At 41.4% G+C, this 22,553-nt stretch overlaps 1 protein-coding gene across 1 annotated transcript in view; it reads left to right on the top strand.

Annotated features, from left to right (window-relative positions):
- The first annotated feature begins 2,693 nt into the window (after positions 1 to 2,693).
- Positions 2,694 to 22,553, top strand: part of LOC124595150 (programmed cell death protein 10) — a 40,439-nt gene continuing 20,579 nt past the window's right edge. The window contains exons 1-2 of the mRNA XM_047133754.1: positions 2,694 to 2,898; positions 3,005 to 3,182. Coding sequence (XP_046989710.1) covers positions 2,827 to 2,898; positions 3,005 to 3,182 — 250 coding nt within the window. The 5' untranslated portion in view covers positions 2,694 to 2,826. The remainder of the gene's footprint in view (positions 2,899 to 3,004; positions 3,183 to 22,553) is intronic.

The raw sequence follows: 22,553 nt of genomic DNA, 5'->3' as shown, positions 1-22,553 counted from the left end.
CATCTTCAGAATCATCGTGAAGGTTTTCCTATGCGTTTTACAGGCATCTTAACTATTTGATAGCTCGAGCTGAATTTGGTTTTAAAATGTGAATAGCAATGGTACTGTGCTTTTTATCCGCAGTATCATAGTTCAGATTCCATTTATTTAAATTTTTTTCGGTAATGGGATAAAAAGTAACAGCCAACCATATTTTCTACGGTTCTACTGCACTTATTCATATTGTCAGATCTCCGTTCTAATTAATTACATCACAGTTAGTAGTAACAGACAGAAAGTCATCGAGTAAAACAGAAGTAATATCTGGCATTCCCCAGGGAACTGTTATAAGCCCTCTATTGTTCCTGATCTATATTAACGACATAGGACACAATCTGAGTAGCTGTCTTAGATTGTTTGCAGATGATGCTGTCATTTACCATCTTGTAAAGTCATCAGATGATCAAAACGACTTGCAAAGTGATTTAGATAAAATATCTGTGTGGTACGAAAAGTGGCAATTGACCCTGAATAAGGAAAAGTGTGAAGTTATTCGCATGAGTACTAAAAGAAATCAGCTAAATTTCGATTACATGGTAAGTCACACAAGTCTGAAGGCTGTAAATTCAACTAAATATTTAGGGATTACAGTTACAAATAACCTAAATTGGGATGATGACATGTATATTATTGTAGGTAGAACAAGCCAAAGACTGTGATTCATTGGCAGAACACTTAGAAGGTGCAACAGGTCTACTAAAGAGGTTGCTTATTACACCTATGTCCGCCTTATTCTGGACTATTGCTGTGCAGTGTGAGATCCGCATCAGAGGGGACTGATGGATGACATCTAAAAAGTACAAAGAAAGACAGCTCGTTTTGTATTATCACGAAATAGGGGAGATAGTGTCACAGACATGATATGTGAACTTGAGTGGCTGTCATTAAAACAAAGGCGTTTTTCGTTGCGATGGGATCTTCTCATGAAATTTTAATCACCAGTTTTCTCCTACGATTGCGAAAACATTCTGTTGGCAACCACCTACTTAGGGAGAAATGATCATCACAAGAAAATAAGAGAAATCAGGGATCACACAGAAAAATCTAAGTTCTCGTTTTTTCCGTATGCCGTTCGAGAGTGGAACGGTAGAGAGACAGCTTGAAGGTGGTTCATTGAACCCTCTGCCAGGCACTGTTTTGTGAATAGCAGAGTAACCATATAGATGTACATGTAGACAATGAGACTGCTGAAGTGTTACGAAAAAACAATATATTTGGAACTACGAAAATATTACAGTAAATACAGTTAGCGATTTGAAACACCTGATTGTCCATTATTATTTTTTAGTTTGCTTTATTTATCCTTCCACTTTTTGTCGACAGCTCAAATACTTATTGTTTCGCTGTCTCATCAGAAAAGTAAAACTATACGTTACACACAAAAACTAAAAAATACAATATCAGTGCTCTAATTTTGTAGTAGTAAAAGAAGTGACAGCCAACAATATATTTTTAGGTTTCTATTGCATTGATTAAAGTTATCGGACCTGTTCTAATTAATTATGTTACAATGACACAGACTAGGAAACTGTCTCACGCAGAAATATTAAGATACACACAGTGGTTTGAGAACCCGTGTAGCTGGATGTAAGTAATCAGAATGGCATATACAAATTTTATTTGCATATGAACACAGCACAATACGTATACACTGACTGGCAGTTTACTCAAACACATAGCCACAAAGTCTCGGAAATTATTTTCACAATGCAAGACATAGTACGTTTCTCGGTATTTTTCGAAGTACGTCATGTCATTATGAGATTTAAAGTTACAAATTTGTAGCACATACCTATGAAAAATAAGTGGTCCTCCTTTCGCATATTTTTCTTTACATCCATATCAATCACAGTACTGCACCTTAACTGTTACTAAAACAAAACGTTGACAAACGTATTAAAACATGATGAATACGTGCAATATTCAGGTTTTACCGCAAATTGTAGATAAGCAGTGTAGTCCCAAAATCATGTGACTAGCCCCTCCTGATTTTGAGAACATATGCAGCAGACTATGTTCACTCTATACATGTTCTCACGCTTTGGTGTGAACTGTCTCCAAGCCGCCCGCTCTGGCTTCAAAACAACGTATAACGTAAGTTTACAGGGTAATCTCTCTTCATTTTTCACCTCCATTGTGTAAACACACCATATTTGCAGTGACCCTTTGCTTGCACAGAAATTTGCGCAGGTAGATAGTCATTTCTTTCGATTCAAATAAATCGATAGGCCGTAATATCTGACAAGTTTCAACTAAAACTGAGGAACAAGGAAGTGATTTTAAAGTTTATTTGTGGGTTTGTTGTAGACGTACCTTCAATTTAATGAAATGGAACTTGCATTTTAATTCAGACTGTGATCGCTTTACTGAAAATTAAAGTAAAAACCATAGTACTGTACTCGAAATGGAAAATCAAACCACACCATGTTCTTAAAATAAGCGGCCATGGTGAATGGAAAAATTACTTGGATTAATTTTGCTTTTAGGAAACATATAAAAATAATTATCATTGGCAATAAAAGTAGTAGCACAGTCTAACATAGCCTATGGTAGTAGTAACTCTTTGTATTCTGTGATAATCGCACCCTCGTGTCGTTATTCGATCACACCAAGCTGTTACAAAGTCGATAGTCATTTCTTTCGATTTAAATAAATCGATAGGCTGTAATATCTGACAAGTGTCAACTAAAACTGAGGAACAAGGAAGTGATTTTAAAGTTTATTTGTGGGTTTGTTGTTTGTCCTAGTGTTTAAACAAGTGGTTGCAGCCATACGATTGCTAGAACGATGACCATGGGAGATGAGACACCAGTTACTTCTCTTGTTTTGCCAGTTTTAATACGCCCCATTTTGTCCCAGGTAAAGTTGATTGCAGTCATTTCGTACAGAATTATACGAAAGAACGAACCACAGTGGTTGGTGCTATTTTGTTAGTATCGTACTGATAAATTGCTGTGTTTTACAGTTAGAGCGACGTGATGTGGGAGCTTCACAAACTCTTCGTGCTGCTCTTTCCAAGGTTGAAGCAGCTCATCCAGGTTTCACATATGATTTCGTTGTTGGTATCATGAGACGTGGTGAATTAAGCATTAACATGAACGAGAGTGTACTACGTCTTCAGGGGAGCACTTCGGAAGCAGATGGTGAGAACTAAGTACTTTTGCATTCTCCACAAAATTGTTAGGGGAAGTTACAATGCAAACTTGAACGAATTTCCATAGCAACTACCACATGCATTGTGTGTCAAAACTGATTTCATTACAGCCGTCGCCCAAATGTATTGTGTGATGTCTGCACAGCTTTCATCCCCTGAAGTGGTCTAGAATGTCATAGTGGTTCCCTTGCTGAAATCTTTGTTGCTGACAAGCTGATCTGACCCATTTTAGAGCTTATCATATACGTCTATTATGTATAAATTGAGTAACTTTTAATCTGAAAATGGCAATTTATTCAGCAGAGTGCAAATTTTGGTTCACTTATATAAGAATCATTAAACCTGTTTTGGCATTGTCTAGCCCATCAAAATTAAGAACCTTCAGCAATATTTGACATTGGACATTAAGAAAGTACATGCAGTTCTTAAAAATTTAACCCAGGCACCATATTTACAATATCCATCTCTGTTTTTCAATATTCTTTGTTCTTGCTGTACTTAAATGTAATGGCAAGGTATTACGATTTTGGGAAAAAAGGCTGCTGTAGCTGACCTACTTATATTAAACAGCAACTGCTTATCTTCTGTTTATTAATATTTACTGGATTAGATTGCCTTTTTCGGAGGAAATAGTTACCTTCATCTATAACAATAAGGGTTCCAGTTAAAGAATTTTTAACCTTGTAATGCAGCTGACATTGAATTTAGATAATCAAATAATTTTTAGACCGAGTGACTAGCAAGGCATCTTTTTAACTGTAATTTAAGTTGTAAGGGATTCCTAATTTCTTGCTTCGTGTTATATAGCAGCTGAAGTTCTTTGTGCTTACTATTTTACCCCCTTCCCCTGCACTCATAGACCTGGCTGAGGCTACAGACTGAACTGTAACATATTATAAGATGGCTCAAATGGCTCCGAGTACTATGGGACTTAACATCTGAGGTCGTCAGTCCCCTTATTATAAGATGATAATTTCCTTGGAAGTTGGTAAAGCTAACAAATGCAAAATCATTGTAGTTGTAACAGTTTAATCGGGTCTACTGAAGCAGGGTATACAACCCGTCGGCTTTGACCAATGACGTCATACATTAGTAATAGATAGTAATGTCTTCACTTCGAGGCATAGATAATAAAACAGTTCTGTGTTCCGGATAAGCGCTATCATTGCACATTAAAATTATTCGCAATGATATTGAGGTAATTTGGAGTATTAGTTTGTTATTGTAGAGCAATTTATACTGTCCTATTTTCGTTTATAGGAATGGATTTGTCTGTTTGTGGGTATGTAATTTTCGTTACTGTCTGTCTAGGCGAGCTTTGGTTATTCCTCGATATTTCCGTGTGGTAAGTTCACGTTTCCATTTGCTTCTTTCACTGTATTTCACTATTTTGACATTACGTAATAGAAATTTCTCAGCTGTCGATATTCTTTCGTTTCCCAGCACCAATATCAGTACGACATTTTCGAATGTGTGCTTACTATATCACAGGCGAAACCCCTGTCACAACTGAAATTTGCATCCCGCCCCTCACTTCGCCTTTACACTCACGACACGACTAAAATTTGTATCCCGTCCTTCACTTCGCCTTTACACTGACGACACAACTAAAATTTGTATCCCATCCTTCACTTTGCCTTTACACCGACACTATATATGTCAATTGGCGAACAAGATACAAATTTTGCATATAGCTGTATAGCTCAAGTAACGAATGGGATACTATTTGCGTCCAAGGCAACAAGAAAACTGTAGCCCATAGAGAAGTACGGGTTACAAATTCTACATGTGTCGTCGTCTTGTCTCCGTGTAGTTCAGTTGTGGTACAGGTTGCAAATGTAACTTACGTCTATCTCCATATTTTCGTTACCAGTGTACATATATAGAGGTCAACGGAAGACTGGTATACATATATTACATACGTAGGTCCTTCTGTCGTCAGTAGTACTGATATGTACGTAAGAAAGGACTGTTAGTAATAGCGGAGATGAAATAAACAACACATCTACAATTTGTATCCCGTGTTACACTTAACAGTTTACTGAAGCGGAGCATACATCGTTCAAGTGAAGAACAGGACAGTAGGCCTAATGCTAGTGAAACCGAAGAAATCGAGTTAAGACAAACTCGTATTCCATACTGTACTTAAGCAACACACTTCGAGTGAGCTTTTAATTTGTATCCGGTGTTTCATTTACAGTTTAGTGAAGCAGGGGATACATAGTTCAAGTGAACAATAGGACAGCAATGCTAGTTGAAACTAAGAAATCGACATCCGCTGAACTTTATTGCTTAAGTGCAGTACGGGATACAAATAATAATAATAATAATAATAATAATAATAATAATAATAATAAGTATTATTATTACAATTATCATTACTTGTATCCCGTACTGCACTTAAGCAATACAGTTCTAAAGAGTTTCGAGATACGACTGACATACATGTAACGTGATGTATTCTTTGCTAGTAACATATTTCATTCATTTCTTTCCATTGTATTTTGCGGAGAAATACTAAGATACAAACACGCGATATCATTAACGTGAAAATGCTTCTGGCCCTTATATATGTAAAGTACAGTTTTTCTCTCTTGCATTCCTTTGTTTCTGAACATTCTTCTCGGCTCTTTCATCTTTGTAATACATGCTCTCTGGCCAATTCTGACGTCATTGGTCAACGCTGACGGGTTGTATCCCCTGCTAAACTAGACCCGTTTAATCAGTAGCACACCCTAACATGTACTTTCACTTCATATTTAATGCAATTTGCGTTATATAGAAACTAGTACTTCAGTGTGCATCCGCTGAGCTGCATTACATATTAAAGAAGATTGCTTTATGCCTAGGGATGTATCAAATGAGTTGATTCCGTTCTGTGCTTTCTCCCCAATATTTAATAGGTTCGTCTACTTTGATTTTGGCATGCAAAGCACTCTCCACATTTCATCGCCAGTAACAGTATGGTCCGGAAACTGTTGGCCTCCTTGGCTTACCATTGTGGATGATTCAGTGAAGCAATCATTTGCTTGCCTGTCATTATGTTGTGCAGCTGCTTAAGTACCCACCAACATGAAATCTTATAGCACACTCACAGACCGTGAGCAATGTTGTAAACACCCCCATATGAAATGTCAAGCTCCCAAGCAGTGTCCTTATTGTCCAGATTGAACTGTCTAATCTTCAGCATCACCTGACTGTTACAATAGTCCATTCCTTATTTTACTTGTGTTGATTCTCATCTTGTAATCTCTTTTCAAGATCTTAACCAATCCATACAGCTGCTCTTCCAGATCCTGTGCCATCTCTGCCAGAATTTCCATTGGCTGCAGTGAAAATTTTTATTTCTTTATGCTGAAACTGACTAAATGGTGCAGTGGTTAGCATACTGGACTTGCAAACAGAAGGACGATGGTTCAAATCTGTGTCTGGTGATCCTAATTTAGGCTTTCTGTGATTCCCCTAAATAGTTTCAGGCAAGTGTCAAGACAGTTCCTTTGAATGGGGCAAGGCCAATGTACTTTCCCATCCTTTTGCAATCTGGGGTCGACAGAAGCGTCCAATCTCACGTGTCGGCTTTGACCTGTGACCTAAGGGTGTTGTGGTGTGTGACGTCATTACGGCGCGGAGTTTGGTTTGTGAGTGTGGCGTATTTGTAGATGTCGTCGTGTTGTGGTTTGTTGTGCCCTCTGGTGGTATGTTCAGGGTTTTTGTTTGTTTGGTGTATTGGGCTCAGTTTGATGTTGCTCTGTGGCAAGTGCTGGTTGCGTATTTTTGAAGTGGAATTTGTATCAGTGAGTTAACGGTTTTGTGTGAAGGTTAATGTAGTGATGATGGCTGTACGTCGGGTGGTTTTGTTATTAAGTTTAATCGGTTGTGGTTTTTTGTTCAGGAATGGATATGAAAGACAAGATCAACAGTTCTCGGTTGAGGGCTATGATGGGGGACACAGCTTTAGCGCTGATTAAGTTCCTACAGCTTTTCGGCTTAATTGCCGAGGTGGTGAAGTGCGGTGTGTGCCGTGAACCAATGAAATTGGTTAAAGTTCCGGCCTCTCGGACCAGGGACGGTTATATGTGGCGCTGCCGCAAAGACGATATATGGCGTTCCATGCGCCGCGGTACCTGGTTCGAGAAGTCTAGGTTGGGCATGCGCGAGATTGTGCTTGTTACATATTATTTTGTTATCGATCCCCACAGAGTTTTTGCGCGCATGACACTGGTGTGAGTGAGAGTAGCGTTTTAGATTGGTATTCCTTTTGTCGTGAAGTGTGTTCGGAATTTATTAAGTACAGGGGTAAGTTGGGGGGGGGGGCATGGGGTTGTTGTGGAGGTGGACGAGTCACAGTTTGGGAAAAGGAAGTATGGGAGTGGGAAGTCTGTGGCTGGTCTTTGGGTGTGGGGGGCTGTTGTTCCGGGGGGGTGGGGGTTCGAAATATGTTTTTAGGGTTGTGGAAGGGAGGTTCAAGGCTGAATTGGTGGGGTTAATTGAGGAATATATAGAGCTGGGGTCCACAATAGTTTCTGATGCTTTTTCTTCTTATAGGGGGTTGGGTGAGAGGGGATTTAATCATTTAGTAGTGAACCATAGTTTAGAGCTTAAGAATTATGAGACTGGGGCTTGTACTAATACAATAGAGGGGATGTGGGGGGCGGTTAAGTCAGTTCTTGGGAGGGGAAAGAGGCACTCTTCCAACCTTCAGTCTCATTTAGATGAGTACTGGTGGCGGAAGGGTGTCCCAGAGGGCTGTTGTATTGTTCGGGTTTTCTTAAGGGCTGTGGGTAAAATGTATGGTGGTTTATTTTGTTGTATAGTATTTGTTAAGGGGGGGGGGAGAGGGGGAGTGAGTTAGTTTTTTGTTTTAGTTGTGGAGGATCTATTTTGTTGAAGTTTTTGTTGAGTTGTAGTGTGTGATTGAGATTTTTTTATGTTGAATTTGATTTTTGTTTGTGTGTTTTTTATTTTGGGGTCGGGGGGGGGGGGGGGTTGAGGTGTGAGTGGGTTGGGTTTTTCTTTTGGTTTAGTATTTTTTCGTTGGTTTGTTTGTGTGTGTGTGTGTGTGTGTGTGTGTGTGTGTGTGTGTGTGTGTGTGTGTGTTTTTTTTTTTTGCATGTGCATTTGTGTGTGATTGTGGTGGCCAATCTAGTTTGTTGGGCTGGAACTTTCTTGTGGTAAGTTCTCATTTTTTTGTTTTTGGCGTACGTGTTGTGTATTGGGGTGTAGGGAAGTGATTCATTGACATTTGTGGCTGTGAAGGTTGGTATTGTTATTGGGAGATGTTTTTGAGTTACATAGGTCAAGGGTAGTGGTCGATCCTAATTTATGGGATCGGGAGCTGCTGTAGATCTGTGTAGGTCAAGGGCAGTGTTTGTTCGTAATGTTTGGCGGTGCATTTTGATTTTTGTATTGGGAGATGGAATCGGGAGTTGCTGTTGAGCTATATAGGTCAAGGGAAGTGTTCGATCCCAATTTATGGGATCGGGAGCTGCTGTAGATCTGTGTAGGTCAAGGGAAGTGTTTGTTCGTAATGTTTGGCGGTGCATTTTGATTTTTGTATTGGGAGATGGGATCGGCAGCTGCTGTTGGACTACTTAGGTCAAGGGAAGTGTTCGATCCCAATTTATGGGATCGGGAGCTGCTGTAGATCTATATAGGTCAAAGGAAGTGTCCGATTCCAGATAATATTGTGTTTTGTGGTATTTGGTGAGTTTTGTGATGTCGATTTTTTTCGTCGTTTTGCGTGGTTTTGTATGGGGGTGGGTGGCTAAATTTGTTTATATTTAGTTTCTCCCCACCCAAAAACCCCCCATTTCCCACGCTTGTCCCATTAGAGTCATTAGGCTTTTTGTGAAATGTGTGTGTGTGTGTGTGTGTTTTTCGATGTATTTTCGTCTTTATGATACGTATGCAATGATTTTATATCCGCCATATTGGAATTGTCGTTTATGGTTGTTTCCGCCATATTTGTGATGTCATGGGTCAAAGCGGACGGGTGGGATCGCACGCTTCCGTGTTTCCGCAATCTGAGAGTTTGCTACATTTATTATAATGTCTTTGCCGATGGTATGTAAAACCCTAATCTTCCTTCCTTCCTTTTTTTCGTTACTCTGAAGAATTCCCTTTTCAGATTTATCCTTATTTCCTTTACTGCTTGCCCGATGTAGAGACTGAAGGGGATAGGCTACAGCACTGCCCCACTCTCTTCTTGACTGCAGCTCAGTAGAACCTCAGTTTCAAATGGTTAACACACTAACCTTCACCTAACCACAGGGGAGGGAGTGATGTCAGGAGAATGTAAAGGGCAATCCACAGGTCCATCTTGTCCAATCCTATGTCCAGTTCAGTGTTTTCTGAATTTCCACCAGTGAGGTGAGGTGGAGCATCTTGTTGAAGCCAAAATTTCACAGGTCTTCAGTCTGAGGAAAAGCAAACATTTCTGCAACATCTCTAGTTATGCTATTCCTGTAAGTCTTGCAGCAAAGACGAATGCTCCAATTAACTTGTTGCATATGAGACCACACCAAATATTCGCTTTCAGGCTGTCTTGCGCCTTTCCCCTGATATAGTGTGGATTCTCTGGCCCCCATACGTAACTTTGTGTATTCACTGATCCAGATACAATGAACGTGGTCTCATCAGAAAACATTGCTCGTGGCAAATCCATATCACCATTGCTTGTCATCAGACTTAATGGCCTGCAGAATCTGCACCTTGTATGGATACAGACACAGCTGCTTTTTGTGGACCTTGTAAATAGTTGCACATGGCATCTGGAATTCCTGTCAAACCTAACAAATTGATCAGCGTAAACTTTGTTGGAACATTTGGTAGACATTGTCAACTTTTCCTACTATGATTTTAGTCTCTTGTATCTTAGTGTTACTTTTTTGTAAACAGGATGAGCAAAACAGTGAATTTAAAGTGACATATAAAAGCACGGTCTGTGCCTTCTCCTGAACTGATGCCATTTTTGTGTGGATGGACAACAAATAAGCAATGAAAACGCATCAAATGTCGACAAAATTTAAGCACCAACTCTAAGTCCTGCTGCACACAATAGACAAGCCAGACCTGAAAAAAATAAATATTTACTATTTTTAAACCATCTCAAAAATTGGGTATTTCGGTGTAGACACCCTGTGCATTTCAGTGAATATAAGTGGATGCTAAAAAAGTCTAATGTGAATTAAAGCACAGGAGGCATACTTTACTCATGAGAACGTTAGTTGGAAATAACTGAAAGTGGACAGGTACACTTGACTGCCAAAATTATTGTGGGTTAAAATCATAAAAGGTTGACAACTGTATACTTAAAATGGTATCGAATCATATTCTCTGGAGCATATTGGGTGCTATCTTTAATTTTTGAAGGTATACTGTGCTGGACAATAATTTAATTTTTTTTGAAGCAATTGAAGTACTGTAGAACTAGGTGAAACTAGCAGAAGTGTAATTGTTTGAAGATGCAATAATGGATTGTGGATGTTCACCAGAATACTTAAACACTTGAAAAGAATTAGTGCTATATTGTGACCACGTACATTTTGGCTGTGACAGTGAGAGCTGTGATAAGAGGAACTCAGTTTCAAGATGCAAAATGTCAATAAGTAAATTTAATCAAACTACAGTGTCATTGCACACATTAAAAATGATATTCAGTAGCCTGAAGTGGACCCATCCATATGCTAAAAGGGAAACTTTTGTGTAACATTACCTATCTTAGACCTTATTGTATGAAATCATTACATTCATAAGCTTGTCAAAAATTACATGTTGCTTTCTGCTTTCAAATAGTTCTCATTTCTTTGATCTGAAGGGTAAAGATGAATATTCAGTACTTAGCTTGAACAGTGACGTATGAAGCATACTACAAACTTCATAAACAACATGGCATCTATATCATGTGAATGACAATTTTTTCAAACGTAATAAATGCAGAGAGTTTCAATTACAGAAATTTACCACAGTGTGAAACAAATACTTAAGATTACAAATCATACAATCAATCACATGTAAGTAAGAGGTATTTCTAGGAAAGAAATAAAATTATCATAAAAATAGTGTACAGTGGTAAGGGACATCACAGCACACAGTATGAACTGAAATAAATAATGTAAATATGTGTTGTAAACGAATGGTAGCTGTGAGGGCAAATCGGAAAGTTCTGCTCCAAGTTTTTTAGCCGAAATAAGGTACATACAGGTTCTCATCAATTAAGACATTTGCCCCATTGCAGCACTAAATGCAGATTAGAAACATGGAACTCACTCGGGGTGAGGTCCAGATTGTATGGTGGATGGTATAGAGCCTATCTGTTAAATACCGGAGCTTGTCGGTAGTTCAAATTGCTACATGTGGCCTCAAATTGTCATGGAGAATAATCACATTGTTCCCATCAAGAATCCATCAGTACTTCTTCCTGGTAGAAGCTCATAGATGCAGTAGTATGGAACAATAACTGTCTGCATTGATAGTTGCACCCAGTGGCATGGAATCCAGCAAGAGCAGTCCACAGTGATCCCAGTAGACTTGACATCACTTTCCCACTTACATGAGTCTGAACAGAATTTTTTTGTCATAGGCTCTGCTGCTTTGTTTCCAATGTGAAATACAGTATCCATGTTTTATCATCAGTAACAGTGCAGTACAGGAAACTTGTCGCCGTGCTCAGTATACCATTGCAGATGATTCAGTGAAGCAGTCATTTGCTTGCCTTTCATGATGTCATTCATACTTAGGCACTCACCAACATGAAACCTTCCAGTACCCAAGGACCTGTAAGATGATGTTGTAAACATCCCGTATGAAATGTCAAGGTCCCGGGAAATGCCCTGGAGGTGCACATGCCAATCCAGTTTCACAACTGCACCCATGGGGGGAGATATTGTCATTTAGTGACATGCACAGCCTCCTTGAATACTCACTGTCACACAAGTCGTCACGGACTATTGCGAACTCAAAACACGTGCAGCTTGCACATCTCAATGCAAGACATTTTTCCTCATATGTCGGATGGATTTCCTGTGGATTTTAATGGATGTTCATCACATGCCCCATAGAAATAAAGTGCATTACGTTGCTTGTAGTCAGTGGACACGGGAAGCACAACCGGCATCTTCAGCAACTGACAACAGGTCAGTGCCATTTAGCTACCAGCAGATAAAGTCGGATCTGTCCACAAAAAGTCCATTACTGAAAATGGGTATGTTAAATTGCATTTACAGCTGTAATTTGGGTTAAAAAGGGCAAAGACTTGTGGATCCACCTTCGTAGTATAGGAGAACACACTTTAGCTGCATAGGTCAAAGGTAGGTTGCAAAACAGAGTTCCGAATGTATGCACTATTCAGTAGTAAATCAAAATGTATGTCAGGTAAGACATACAGTAAGAAATTACAAAATGTATATTTATCATAAAAAATCAGGGCAGTATCAGAAAATACGTTTTAGCTGTATAGGTCACGAGGAGATTGCGATTTGCACTTATGAAAATATGTACTTCAGATGAATAAATCAAAACTTCAGTGACAAGAAGCACTGTTACTATCTGTTGTAAAGAAACTGCATTGAGAATCGTAAAAAGGAACTCTATAGCTGTAGTAGAGATAAAGATGCACAGTATGAACTAAAAAAAATATTTATTGTAGAGAAATCAAAGTTAATATCGGAAATTACACTTTAATTATATAACTCAAGGGGAGATAGCAATACCCAAGTTCAGATACAAGAATCTTATCATACATTTCTCAGTAATGACATAGCCTATTCTTATGTTCTCAGACCCAAGTTGGGTGATGGGTAAGTTAATCTGTTATCTGTTATTCCGTATTTAAGTAAAAGAAACTCAGGCAGCTAAACACAACAGCTCAAAACTATTGAGCAGAAAAACTAGGATGCAAATAAAAATTACAATAATAGGACATACAGCTGTATTTATCAGTAGAAACTGACTATTTGCAATAAGGTCACATGCAGCAAATCAAAGCTAACTATGAAACTATTTAAACAAAAAGATTGCTAATGTTTCAAAGCCAAACGTTAATCGAGAAAGGAACAAAACGAAGAGTGAAATTGATTACAAAAATAAAATAAATGGAAATAAAACAGAATTTTACGAAAACTAGCCACTAACATTTCAGAATAAAAACACAACTTTCACTTTCTGGAACATAAATTTTGCTCAGTCTTTTCAAAAAAATCATGGTCCCCTGTAGGGTTTTACCTCCATTTCTCAAAATTTTCCCGAAGAGCTTGGGGAAGGGCGCCTTACGTGGTGCATTGTGCCTTGAGATCTTCAGCCCACTTTCTTGTTGTCACATTGCAGTCCAGCTCATTCTCCATCTCTTGGGCGAGGACACCTTCCTGGGTGCATTTTCCAGCATGCACTATGCAGTGTTGCTTTCTGCGCCAACGATGACCATGGACTTTTTTGCACCTCATATCCAGCATGGTAGCCAGTCCTTTGTGGTGGGGCCACCATGTACCCTGTTGGTTGTAGCCCCCTGACAACACAGGGATCTCTCTGCTGATGCCTGTGCTGTTAACTCCCCACGTATGCCAAGGGGTAGATGACCGTCACCCTGGGGCATCAGGACTCTCAGCAAAGGCCATCCTGCCAGGTAGCTTTTGCTGCAGCTGGGTGGCACCTGTGGGGAGTGCCCCTGGTCAGAGTGGGTGGCATCAGGGCAGATGATGCATGATGAAGCGTATCATTTCATCACTTGCTGGTGATCAGGCACCAGCAGTCTCTAAGCGTTCCAAGTCTCAGTACAATGCAAGAAAGTACAAATCTAAATCATTCCCCTCCCTGGCCACACCATGGGAGGAATGCCAGGCTAAGGATGGCAGCGTACCTTATTCACCCCAGTACCTCGTATGTATGGGAACTTATGGGAACTTCTTTGTTTTGATGAAGCCACAGTTTTTTGTAGAGCATTTAGAGGACAAGTTTTGGGAGGTGGAGGGCTTTTCGAAAATGCTCTTGGGGTCAGTCTTGATAAAAACAGCATCCTCTGCCCAGTGTTACTCACTTGGAACCAGCTGGGGGGTTGTTTCTGTTACCATCACGCCACATAAGAGCTTAAATATAGTCCAGGGTATTATATTCCACAGAGACCTTCTTTTGCAGTCTGATGATGAGCTGCATGCCAATTTAGAGCAGTGAGGTGTTCATTTCATGCAGCACGTCCATCTGAGTCCGAGGGTAATCAGGTTGCCACTGGTGCCTTCATCTTGACCTTTAAGGGTGACACCTTGCCCAAGAAGGTCAAGGTGATGGGCTACCACTGTGATGTCCCTCCCCCGATGTGGTGCTTTAAGTGCTGGAAGTTTGGCCGTATGTCTTCCCGCCGTACTTCCAGTGTCACATGTCGAGATTGTGGACATCCATCACATCCCAATACTCAGTGTGCCCCACCTCCCTGGACGGACTGACGTACACTGAGGCTAAGAGAAAATATGAGTGCCTACATCCTGTGGCTATGACCTCCTCATACGCCGCCGCTACAAGAACAGTTTTAGCCCCATCAGTTCTGCAAATTCCAGTCAGCTCTCAGAGCCAGAAGGCTACACCTGCCCATTGCTCCCGCACCACCTACGTCGGGAGCACTGCTTCCCAACCATCGGGGACACCAGTCCCCACTTCCGAGCCAGAGAAGCGTAAGTCTTCTTCGGGGCTCCTCTCGCCAGGAAGGGATCCTTTGGCTCACTCCCTTCCCAAGTTTCTGCTAGTGGGAAAGATGACACCTGCCAGTGGCTGAAGTGCCCAAAAGCAGCTGGTCATAGGGCTTCACGATCCTCCTCAGCCCCGGAGACTGAATCAGTGAAGCCCTCCCAATGAGAGAAACCCAAGGAGCAGCGAAAAAAGTCCAAAAAGATGAGCTAAGACCAAGGAAACTCCGGTGGCACCCACACCACTGCTACCTACAAGCTCTGCGTCTGGGGATGAGCTCGCCGGACCCTCAGACACAATGGATATAGACCTGGATCTGGTGCGATGGCATCTTTCTGTTGCAATGGCGGCAGAGCACCATCATTCCAGTGCTCAAACCTGGTAAAAACCTGCTTGATGTGGATAGCTATTGGCCCATCAGCCTCACCAACATTTTTGTAAGCTGCTGGAATGTATGGTGTGTCGGTGGTTGGGTTGGGTCCTGGAGTCACATGGCCTACTGGCTCCATGGCAGGACAGCTTCCGCCAGGGTCACTCTTCCACTGGTCATTTAGTGTCTCTCAAGTCTGCCATCCGAACAGCCTTTTCCAGATGCTGGCACCTGGTTGCCGTCTTTTTTTATTTGCGAAAATCACATGACACAACCTGGCAACATCGTATCCTTGCCACATTATACGAGTGGGGTCTCTGAGACCCGCTCCCGATTTTTATCCATAGTTTCCTGTCGCTTTGTGCTTTCCATCTCCAAGTTGGTGCCTCCCATAGTTCCCCCCATATCCAGGAGAATGGGGTCCTGCAGGACTCCGTATTGAGTGTATCTCTATTTTTAGTGGCCATTAAGCAGCAACTGTAGGGGCTGTCCGTCTCACCTTCTCTATATGCAGATGACTTCCGCATTTCATACTGCTCCACAAGTACTGATGTTGCTGAACGGCACCTGCAGGGAGTCACGCACAAGGTGCAGTCATGGGCTCTAGCCCATGGTTTCCAGTTTTCAGTCACAAAGTCGTGTGTTATGCACTCCTGTCTGCGTCGTACCATTCATCTGAAACCAGAACTTTATCTTAATGATGATCCACTCACTGTAGTGGAGACGCATTGATTCTGAGGACTGGTTTTTGATGCCCGTTTGGCTTGGCTTCCTCACCTCCGCCAGCTTATGTTGAAATGCTGGTAGCACCTCAGTGCCCTCTGCTGCTGAGTAACACCAACTGAGGTGCAGATCACTCTATGCTGCAGCAGCTCTACAGAGCCCTTGTTCAATCTCGTCTTGACTATGGGAGTGTGGTTTATGGTTCGGTGGCACCCTCAGCATTGTGTTTACTCGACCCAGTGCACCACTGTGGCATTCGCCTAGCAACAGGAGCTTTTAGGACGATTCCGGTGACCAGCGTCCTGGTGGAGGCCGGAGCCCCTCCATTGCAGGTTAGGCGTGTGCAATTGCTCTCCAGTTACATTGCACATGTTAGTAGTTCTCCTGCACATCCGAATTACCATCTCCTTTTCCCGCCCATGGCAATTCATCTCCCTCATTGGCGGCCCAGGTCAAGGCTTGAAATTGCAGTTCATGTGCGATCCCTTCTCTTCGAACAGGCATCCTTGCCTTTACCAGCTATACTTGAGGTTCATTCACGAACACCTCCATGGTGTACACCTAGGCCGTGGCTTTGCCTGGACCTTACACATGGCCCTAAGGACTCAGTTAACCCCGCAACTCTCCACTGTCACTTCCTATCAATTCTCGACATGTACTGAGGCCATTAAGTGGTTTACACCGATGGCTGATGGTCATGTTGGCTTTGCCTATGTTCATGGAGGACATATAGAACAGCACTCCTTACCAGATGGCTGCAGTATTTTCACTGCAGAGTTGGTGGCCATATCTCGTGCTCTTGAGCACATTTGGTCATGCCCAGGTGAGTCATTTCTCCGGTGTACTGACTCCTTGAGCAGCCTACAAGCTGTGACCAGTGCTACCCTCATCATCTTTGGATAGCAACCATCCAGGAGTCCGTCTATGCACAGGAACAGTCCAGTCATTTAGTGGTGTTTGTCTAGACCCCAGGTCATGTTGGAATCCCAGGTAACGAACTTGCCGACAGGCTGGCCAAACAGGCTACGTGGAAGCCACGTATGGAGATTGGCATCTCTGAAACTGACCTGCATACAGCATTACACCGCACTGTTTTGCGGCTTAGGGAGACGGAATGCATAACCTCAGTACGCACAACAAGCTGTGTGCCATTAAGGAAACTATGAATGTGTGGAAGACCTCCATGTGTGCCTCTCACAGGGACTCTGTGGTTCTGTCGGCTCTGCATTGGCCATACGTGGCTGACGCATGGTTATCTCCTCCGTCGTGAGGACCTGCCTCGGTGTCGCTGTGGCTGACGAAAGCTGGTTGTCCATCTCTTGCTGGACTGCCCACTTTTAGCTGCTCTGTGGCGGACTTTTAACTTTCCCAGCACCCTACCTTTGGTGTTGGGCGACAATGCTTCAACAGCAGCTTTAGTTTTACATTTTATTTGTGGGGGTGAGTTTTATCATTTGCTCCAAGTTTTAGCACATGTCCTTTGTCCCTGTGTGTCCTCCTCCCTAGTGCTTTCAGAGTGGAGGTTTTAATGTGTTGCGGAGTGGGTGGCTTTTCGTTTTTATGCTTGTGGTGAGCCAGCCGTGGTAAACTGTTTCATGTGTCTTTGTGGTTTTCTTGTCCCCTTTTGTCCATTAAAGTGTTTGTTGCCCTTCAGTCGTTGTTGTGGTTTTTCCTTTCATTCTGTTTTTTGTTGTAAGTGTCATTGTTTTAGTTTCACCCTTGCAGTATTGTTTCCTTAGGAACAAGGGACAGATGACCTCGCAGTTTGGTCCCTTCTCCCCCCCCCCCCCCCCCCCCCCCCGTCTTTTAAACCAACCAACCATTTGTCTGAGACTGTAGTAGGGACATTCACTGCTTCCCTTGCTCTGTAATGCTTTTTATTCTCCGCCCCCCCCCCCCCCCCCAATACCCACTATTGTATTTGTGAAGGCCCCCCGTTTTTATTTCTAAGTTCTATAGCGTGATTGATTTCTAAATACTTGTAACCAACCTTATCTACTCCTTAATAAGCCTGCCATCCATCTGAAATTATTGTTGACCCACTGGCTATATACTTCCTTATTAGGTTAAACATAGTGGTGGCTTTCCTACTTTCTGCTTAATGAGATACCATGTTAGGGTAAGGATTGCCACTACAAATAATCCCCCCACCCCACACACAGAGAGTCCAACATCATTATGCCCTCTCCCACCCTTTTTGCCAAATTCAGACTCACTTGTTTCAAGAATGCACCCCCTCCTCCTCACTTTTTTTGTTTCTTAATAAACCAAGGACAAATTTCACTACAGCATGAAAACCAGTCTATAACTGTTTTAATGTCTGTCTGACTTTCAGGTTTGTGAACCAAACATGACACTTTCAACAAGAACCTAACAAATCAATAAAATATTTTTCACAGTTAACTTTGATTTGTCAAACCTAGTGCCTTGACGAATAGAACGCCACATGTAGTTATTCTACAGTGCCACATGTAAAGGATGTAAAGGTCCTGAGTCTGGTTCTTAGGAAACCAGGAACCTTAGACAGTTTCATGTCACGGTCACATACATGGCATTTATACTGATTAGCAGTGCAACTGAACTTTTCATGAAATTAATAGTGCTGTTTGCGTCCCCAAGCTTGACTGCTAATTTCAGCATTATGAAATGTACCCAAGGAATTTCAATCTCAACACTTGCACTATGTAAAATCAGGTGCAGATCTTTGACTAGCAACAACCTCCATATTTTAATGAGAAACTGACTGCCTAATCTTTCTTTATGAACTGAGGTGACAAAAGTCATGTGCTACCTCCTCATATAGTGTCAGACCTCCCTTTGCCCAATGTAGTGCAGCAATGTGACATGACATGGACTAAGCAAGTCATTGGAAGACATATGCAGAAATTGAGTCATGCTTCCTTTGTATCCCTCCATAATTGACAAAGTGTTGCTGGTGCAGAACATTGTGCATGAACTGACCTCTTGATTATGTTCCATAAATTTTTGATGGGATTCACGTTGAGCAATCTGGGTTGCTAAATCGTTAGCTCAAATTGTCCAGAACGTTCTTCAAACCAATCGTAAACAAATGTGGTTTTGTGACACAGCAATTTGTCATTCATAGGGTCCAGAGACAGGGAGCATTCTCATCCATCGAAATTCCTTCGTTGTTTTGGAACAGGAAGTCCATGAAAGGCTGCAAACATTCTCCAAGTAGCCAAACATAACTGTTTCCAGTCAATGATCAGTTAAGGTGGACCAGAGGACCCAGCCCAGTCAATGCAAACCCAGCCCACACTGTTATGGAGCCACCACCATCTTGCACAGTGTCTTGTTGACAACATTGATCCATGGCTTTGTGTGGTCTGTGCCACACTCAAACCCTGCCATCAGCTCTTACCAACTGAAATTGGGACTCATCTGTACTGACCACAGTTTTCTGGTCATCTAGGGTCCAACCAATATAGTTATGAGGCTAAGAGAGGTGCTTCAGGCGATGTCATGCTGTTAGCGAAGGCACTCGCGTCAATTGCCTGCTGCCATAACTCATTTATGCCAGATTTTGCTGCACTGTTCTAATGGGTATGTTTGTCGATGTCCCATATTGATTTCTGCTGTTATTTCATGCAAGTTGCAAGCCTTTTCAAATGAATCACCCAATTATAAATGATAGCTCTGCCAGTGTGCACTGCCCTTTTGTACCATGTGTACACGAGAGTACTGCCAGCTGTATGTGTGCACATCACTATCACATGATTTTTATCACCTCAGTGTATACAGAATATAGATGGTGTTACACCTGTCAGTTTGTGTGGCTATCCTGAAATGGTAATTGTTTGCATATCCAAGCATACACTATACTTCATGCCAATTTGACATTTTTTGTTTGCCTTCTTCATGGTACTCCTGTTTTAATGACCAGCAGTGTATAAAATGGAAGGTATTTCTGAGAGACAACAGTACAGAACCTGGCTATACTAGGGGAACCACCGTATGTTACACAGTATATATACGAGGGGTGTTTGAAAAGTCCGTGCAAAGTCCGAGAAATGGCACCGCAGGCACGTATCGAGGTCATGTTCAGTTAGTAGCATCTTTGGAAAGAATGCACACCAACTTTCAGTCATATTGGTCTATTTCTTTGTGTTTGGCATTCGTGTGAATCAAGGAAGTCGAGTGATTGCCAAAAAATGGATGAAAAAGAATTTTGTGTTGTGATTAAACATTACTTTATGAAAGGCAAAGTGCCTCAGGTGACTAAAGAGAAGCTTGATAAACATTACGATGACTCTGCACCTTCGAGTAGAATAGTTTATAAATGGTTTCAAAATTTTCGGAGTGGCCATATGGTCACAAGTGATCCCGAACATTCTGGTCACCGTGTGGAGGTTACAACTCCAGAAATCATTGATAAAATCCATGATACGGTGATGGATGACAGAAGAGTTAAGGTGTGTGAGATTGCTAGTGCTGTGGGCATCTCAAATGAGCAGGTACATAATATTTTGCATAAACATTTGGACACGAGAAAGCTATCCACAAGATGGGTTCCGCAATTGCTCACGCTTGACCAAAAACGGAATCGTGTGAAGCGTTGCAAGGATGGTTTACAGCTGTTCAGGGAGAATCCACAGGACTTTAAGCATTGTTTCATCATGCCTGAGACCAAACAACAATCGAAACAATGGGTTACCAAGGGAGAATCTGAATCAAAAAAGGCGAAGACCATTCCTTCGGCCGGAAAGGTTATGGAGACTGTCTTTTGGGATTCGCAAGGGATAAACTTCATAGACTATCTGGAAGAGGGTAAAACTATTACAGGTGAATATTATTGATTGTTATTGAACTGTTTTAAAACTGAGCTGTAAGAAAAACGCTCGCGGTTGGACTGCAAAAAGTCCTTTTCCATCATGACAGTGCACCAGCACACACCTCAGCAGTTGTGGTCGCAAATTTAATGGAAATAGGATTCCAACTCGTTTCACATCCCCCCAATTCTTCAGACGTGGCTCCCTCGGACTACTATTTGTTCCCCAATTTGAAGAAATGGCTGGCGAGATAAAGATTTTATTCAAACAAGGAGGTGATTGCAGCAAATAATAGCTATTTTGCAGACTTGGACAATTCCTATTATTCGGAAGGGACCAACAAATTAGAACAGCATTGGATGAAGTGAATAAGTCTTAAAGGAGACCATGTCGAAAAATAAAAAAAGGTTTACCGCAGACACATAAGTAGTTTTTATTTTTGCACGGGCTTTTCAAACGCCCATCGTTTAGACCTAGTCAGCAGCCTTTGTAGCTTCATTATGTACTAACTTGTGAGAGCTGGCTGTCCACAAGAAACATTAAATTTCAAATAGTGGACTTGTTCATCTATGCTGGAGTTACATATTTTTTGATTTATTTGGGTCTTATAAGCTTGTATTTCGTTGTTTAAATAGCACACCAGTAAGAGTTTTGTTATATTATAAATTAATGTGCTAATTTTCATAAATGAAAATTTGTGTGTCAACTGTGTGGAAATGTGTTGTTACTTGTGTCACTGTCTCCTCTTATTACTGTAATATGGTATTTTGACTGTCAGATGTTTAGGACAGGTGGTAGGGACAGAGCATCGAGTGACATTATACTGAGTGCACTATCCGAAAATTACCTCAAGCAATTAGACAGAGAACCGACTCGTGGAGATAACATCTTGGACCTACTGATAACAAACAGATCTGAACCTTTCGACTCTGTAAGTGCAGAACAGGGAATCAGTGATCATAAGGCCATTGCAGCATCCCTGAATATGGAAGTAAATAGGAATATAAAAAAAAGGAGGAAGGTTTATCTGTTTAGCAAGAGTAATAGGAGGCAGATTTCAGACTACCTAACAGATCAAAACGGAAATTTCTGTTCCAACACTGACAATTTTGAGTGTTTATGGAAAAAGTTCAAGGCAATCGTAAAATGCATTTCAGACAGATACGTGCTGAGTAAAACTGCGAGGGACTGGAAAAACCCACCACAGTTCAGCAACAAAGTTAGGAAATTACTGCAAAAGCAAAGAGAGCTTCACTGCAAATTTAAACACAGCCGAAACCTCTCAGACAAAGAGAAGCTAAATGATGTCAAAGTTAGCGTAAGGAGGGCTATGCGTGAAGCATTCAGTGAATTTGAAAGTAAAATTCTGTGTACCGACTTGACAGAAAATCCTAAGATGTTCTGGTCTTACGTTAAATCAGTAAGTGGATCGAAACAGCATATCCAGACACTCTGGGATGATAATGACATTGAAACGGAGGATGACACGCGTAAAGCTGAAATACTAAACAACTTTTTCCAAAGCTGTTTCACAGAGGAAGACTGCACTGCAGTTCCTTCTCTAAATCCTCATATGAATGAAAAATTGGCTGACATCGAAATAAGTGTCCAAGGAATAGAAAAACAACTGAAATCACTCAACAGAGGAAAGTCCACTGGACCTGACGGGATACCAATTCGATTCTACACAGAGTACGCGAAAGAACTTGCCCCTCTTCTAACAGTCGTGTACCGCAAGTCTCTAGAGGAACGGAATGTTTCAAATGATTAGAAAAGAGCATGGGTAGTCCCAGTTTTCAAGAAGGGT

The sequence above is a fragment of the Schistocerca americana genome, chromosome 2 (assembly GCF_021461395.2).
Source record: "Schistocerca americana isolate TAMUIC-IGC-003095 chromosome 2, iqSchAmer2.1, whole genome shotgun sequence".
NCBI lineage: Eukaryota > Metazoa > Arthropoda > Insecta > Orthoptera > Acrididae > Schistocerca > Schistocerca americana.
This window is presented reverse-complemented; position numbering and strand designations above follow the sequence as displayed.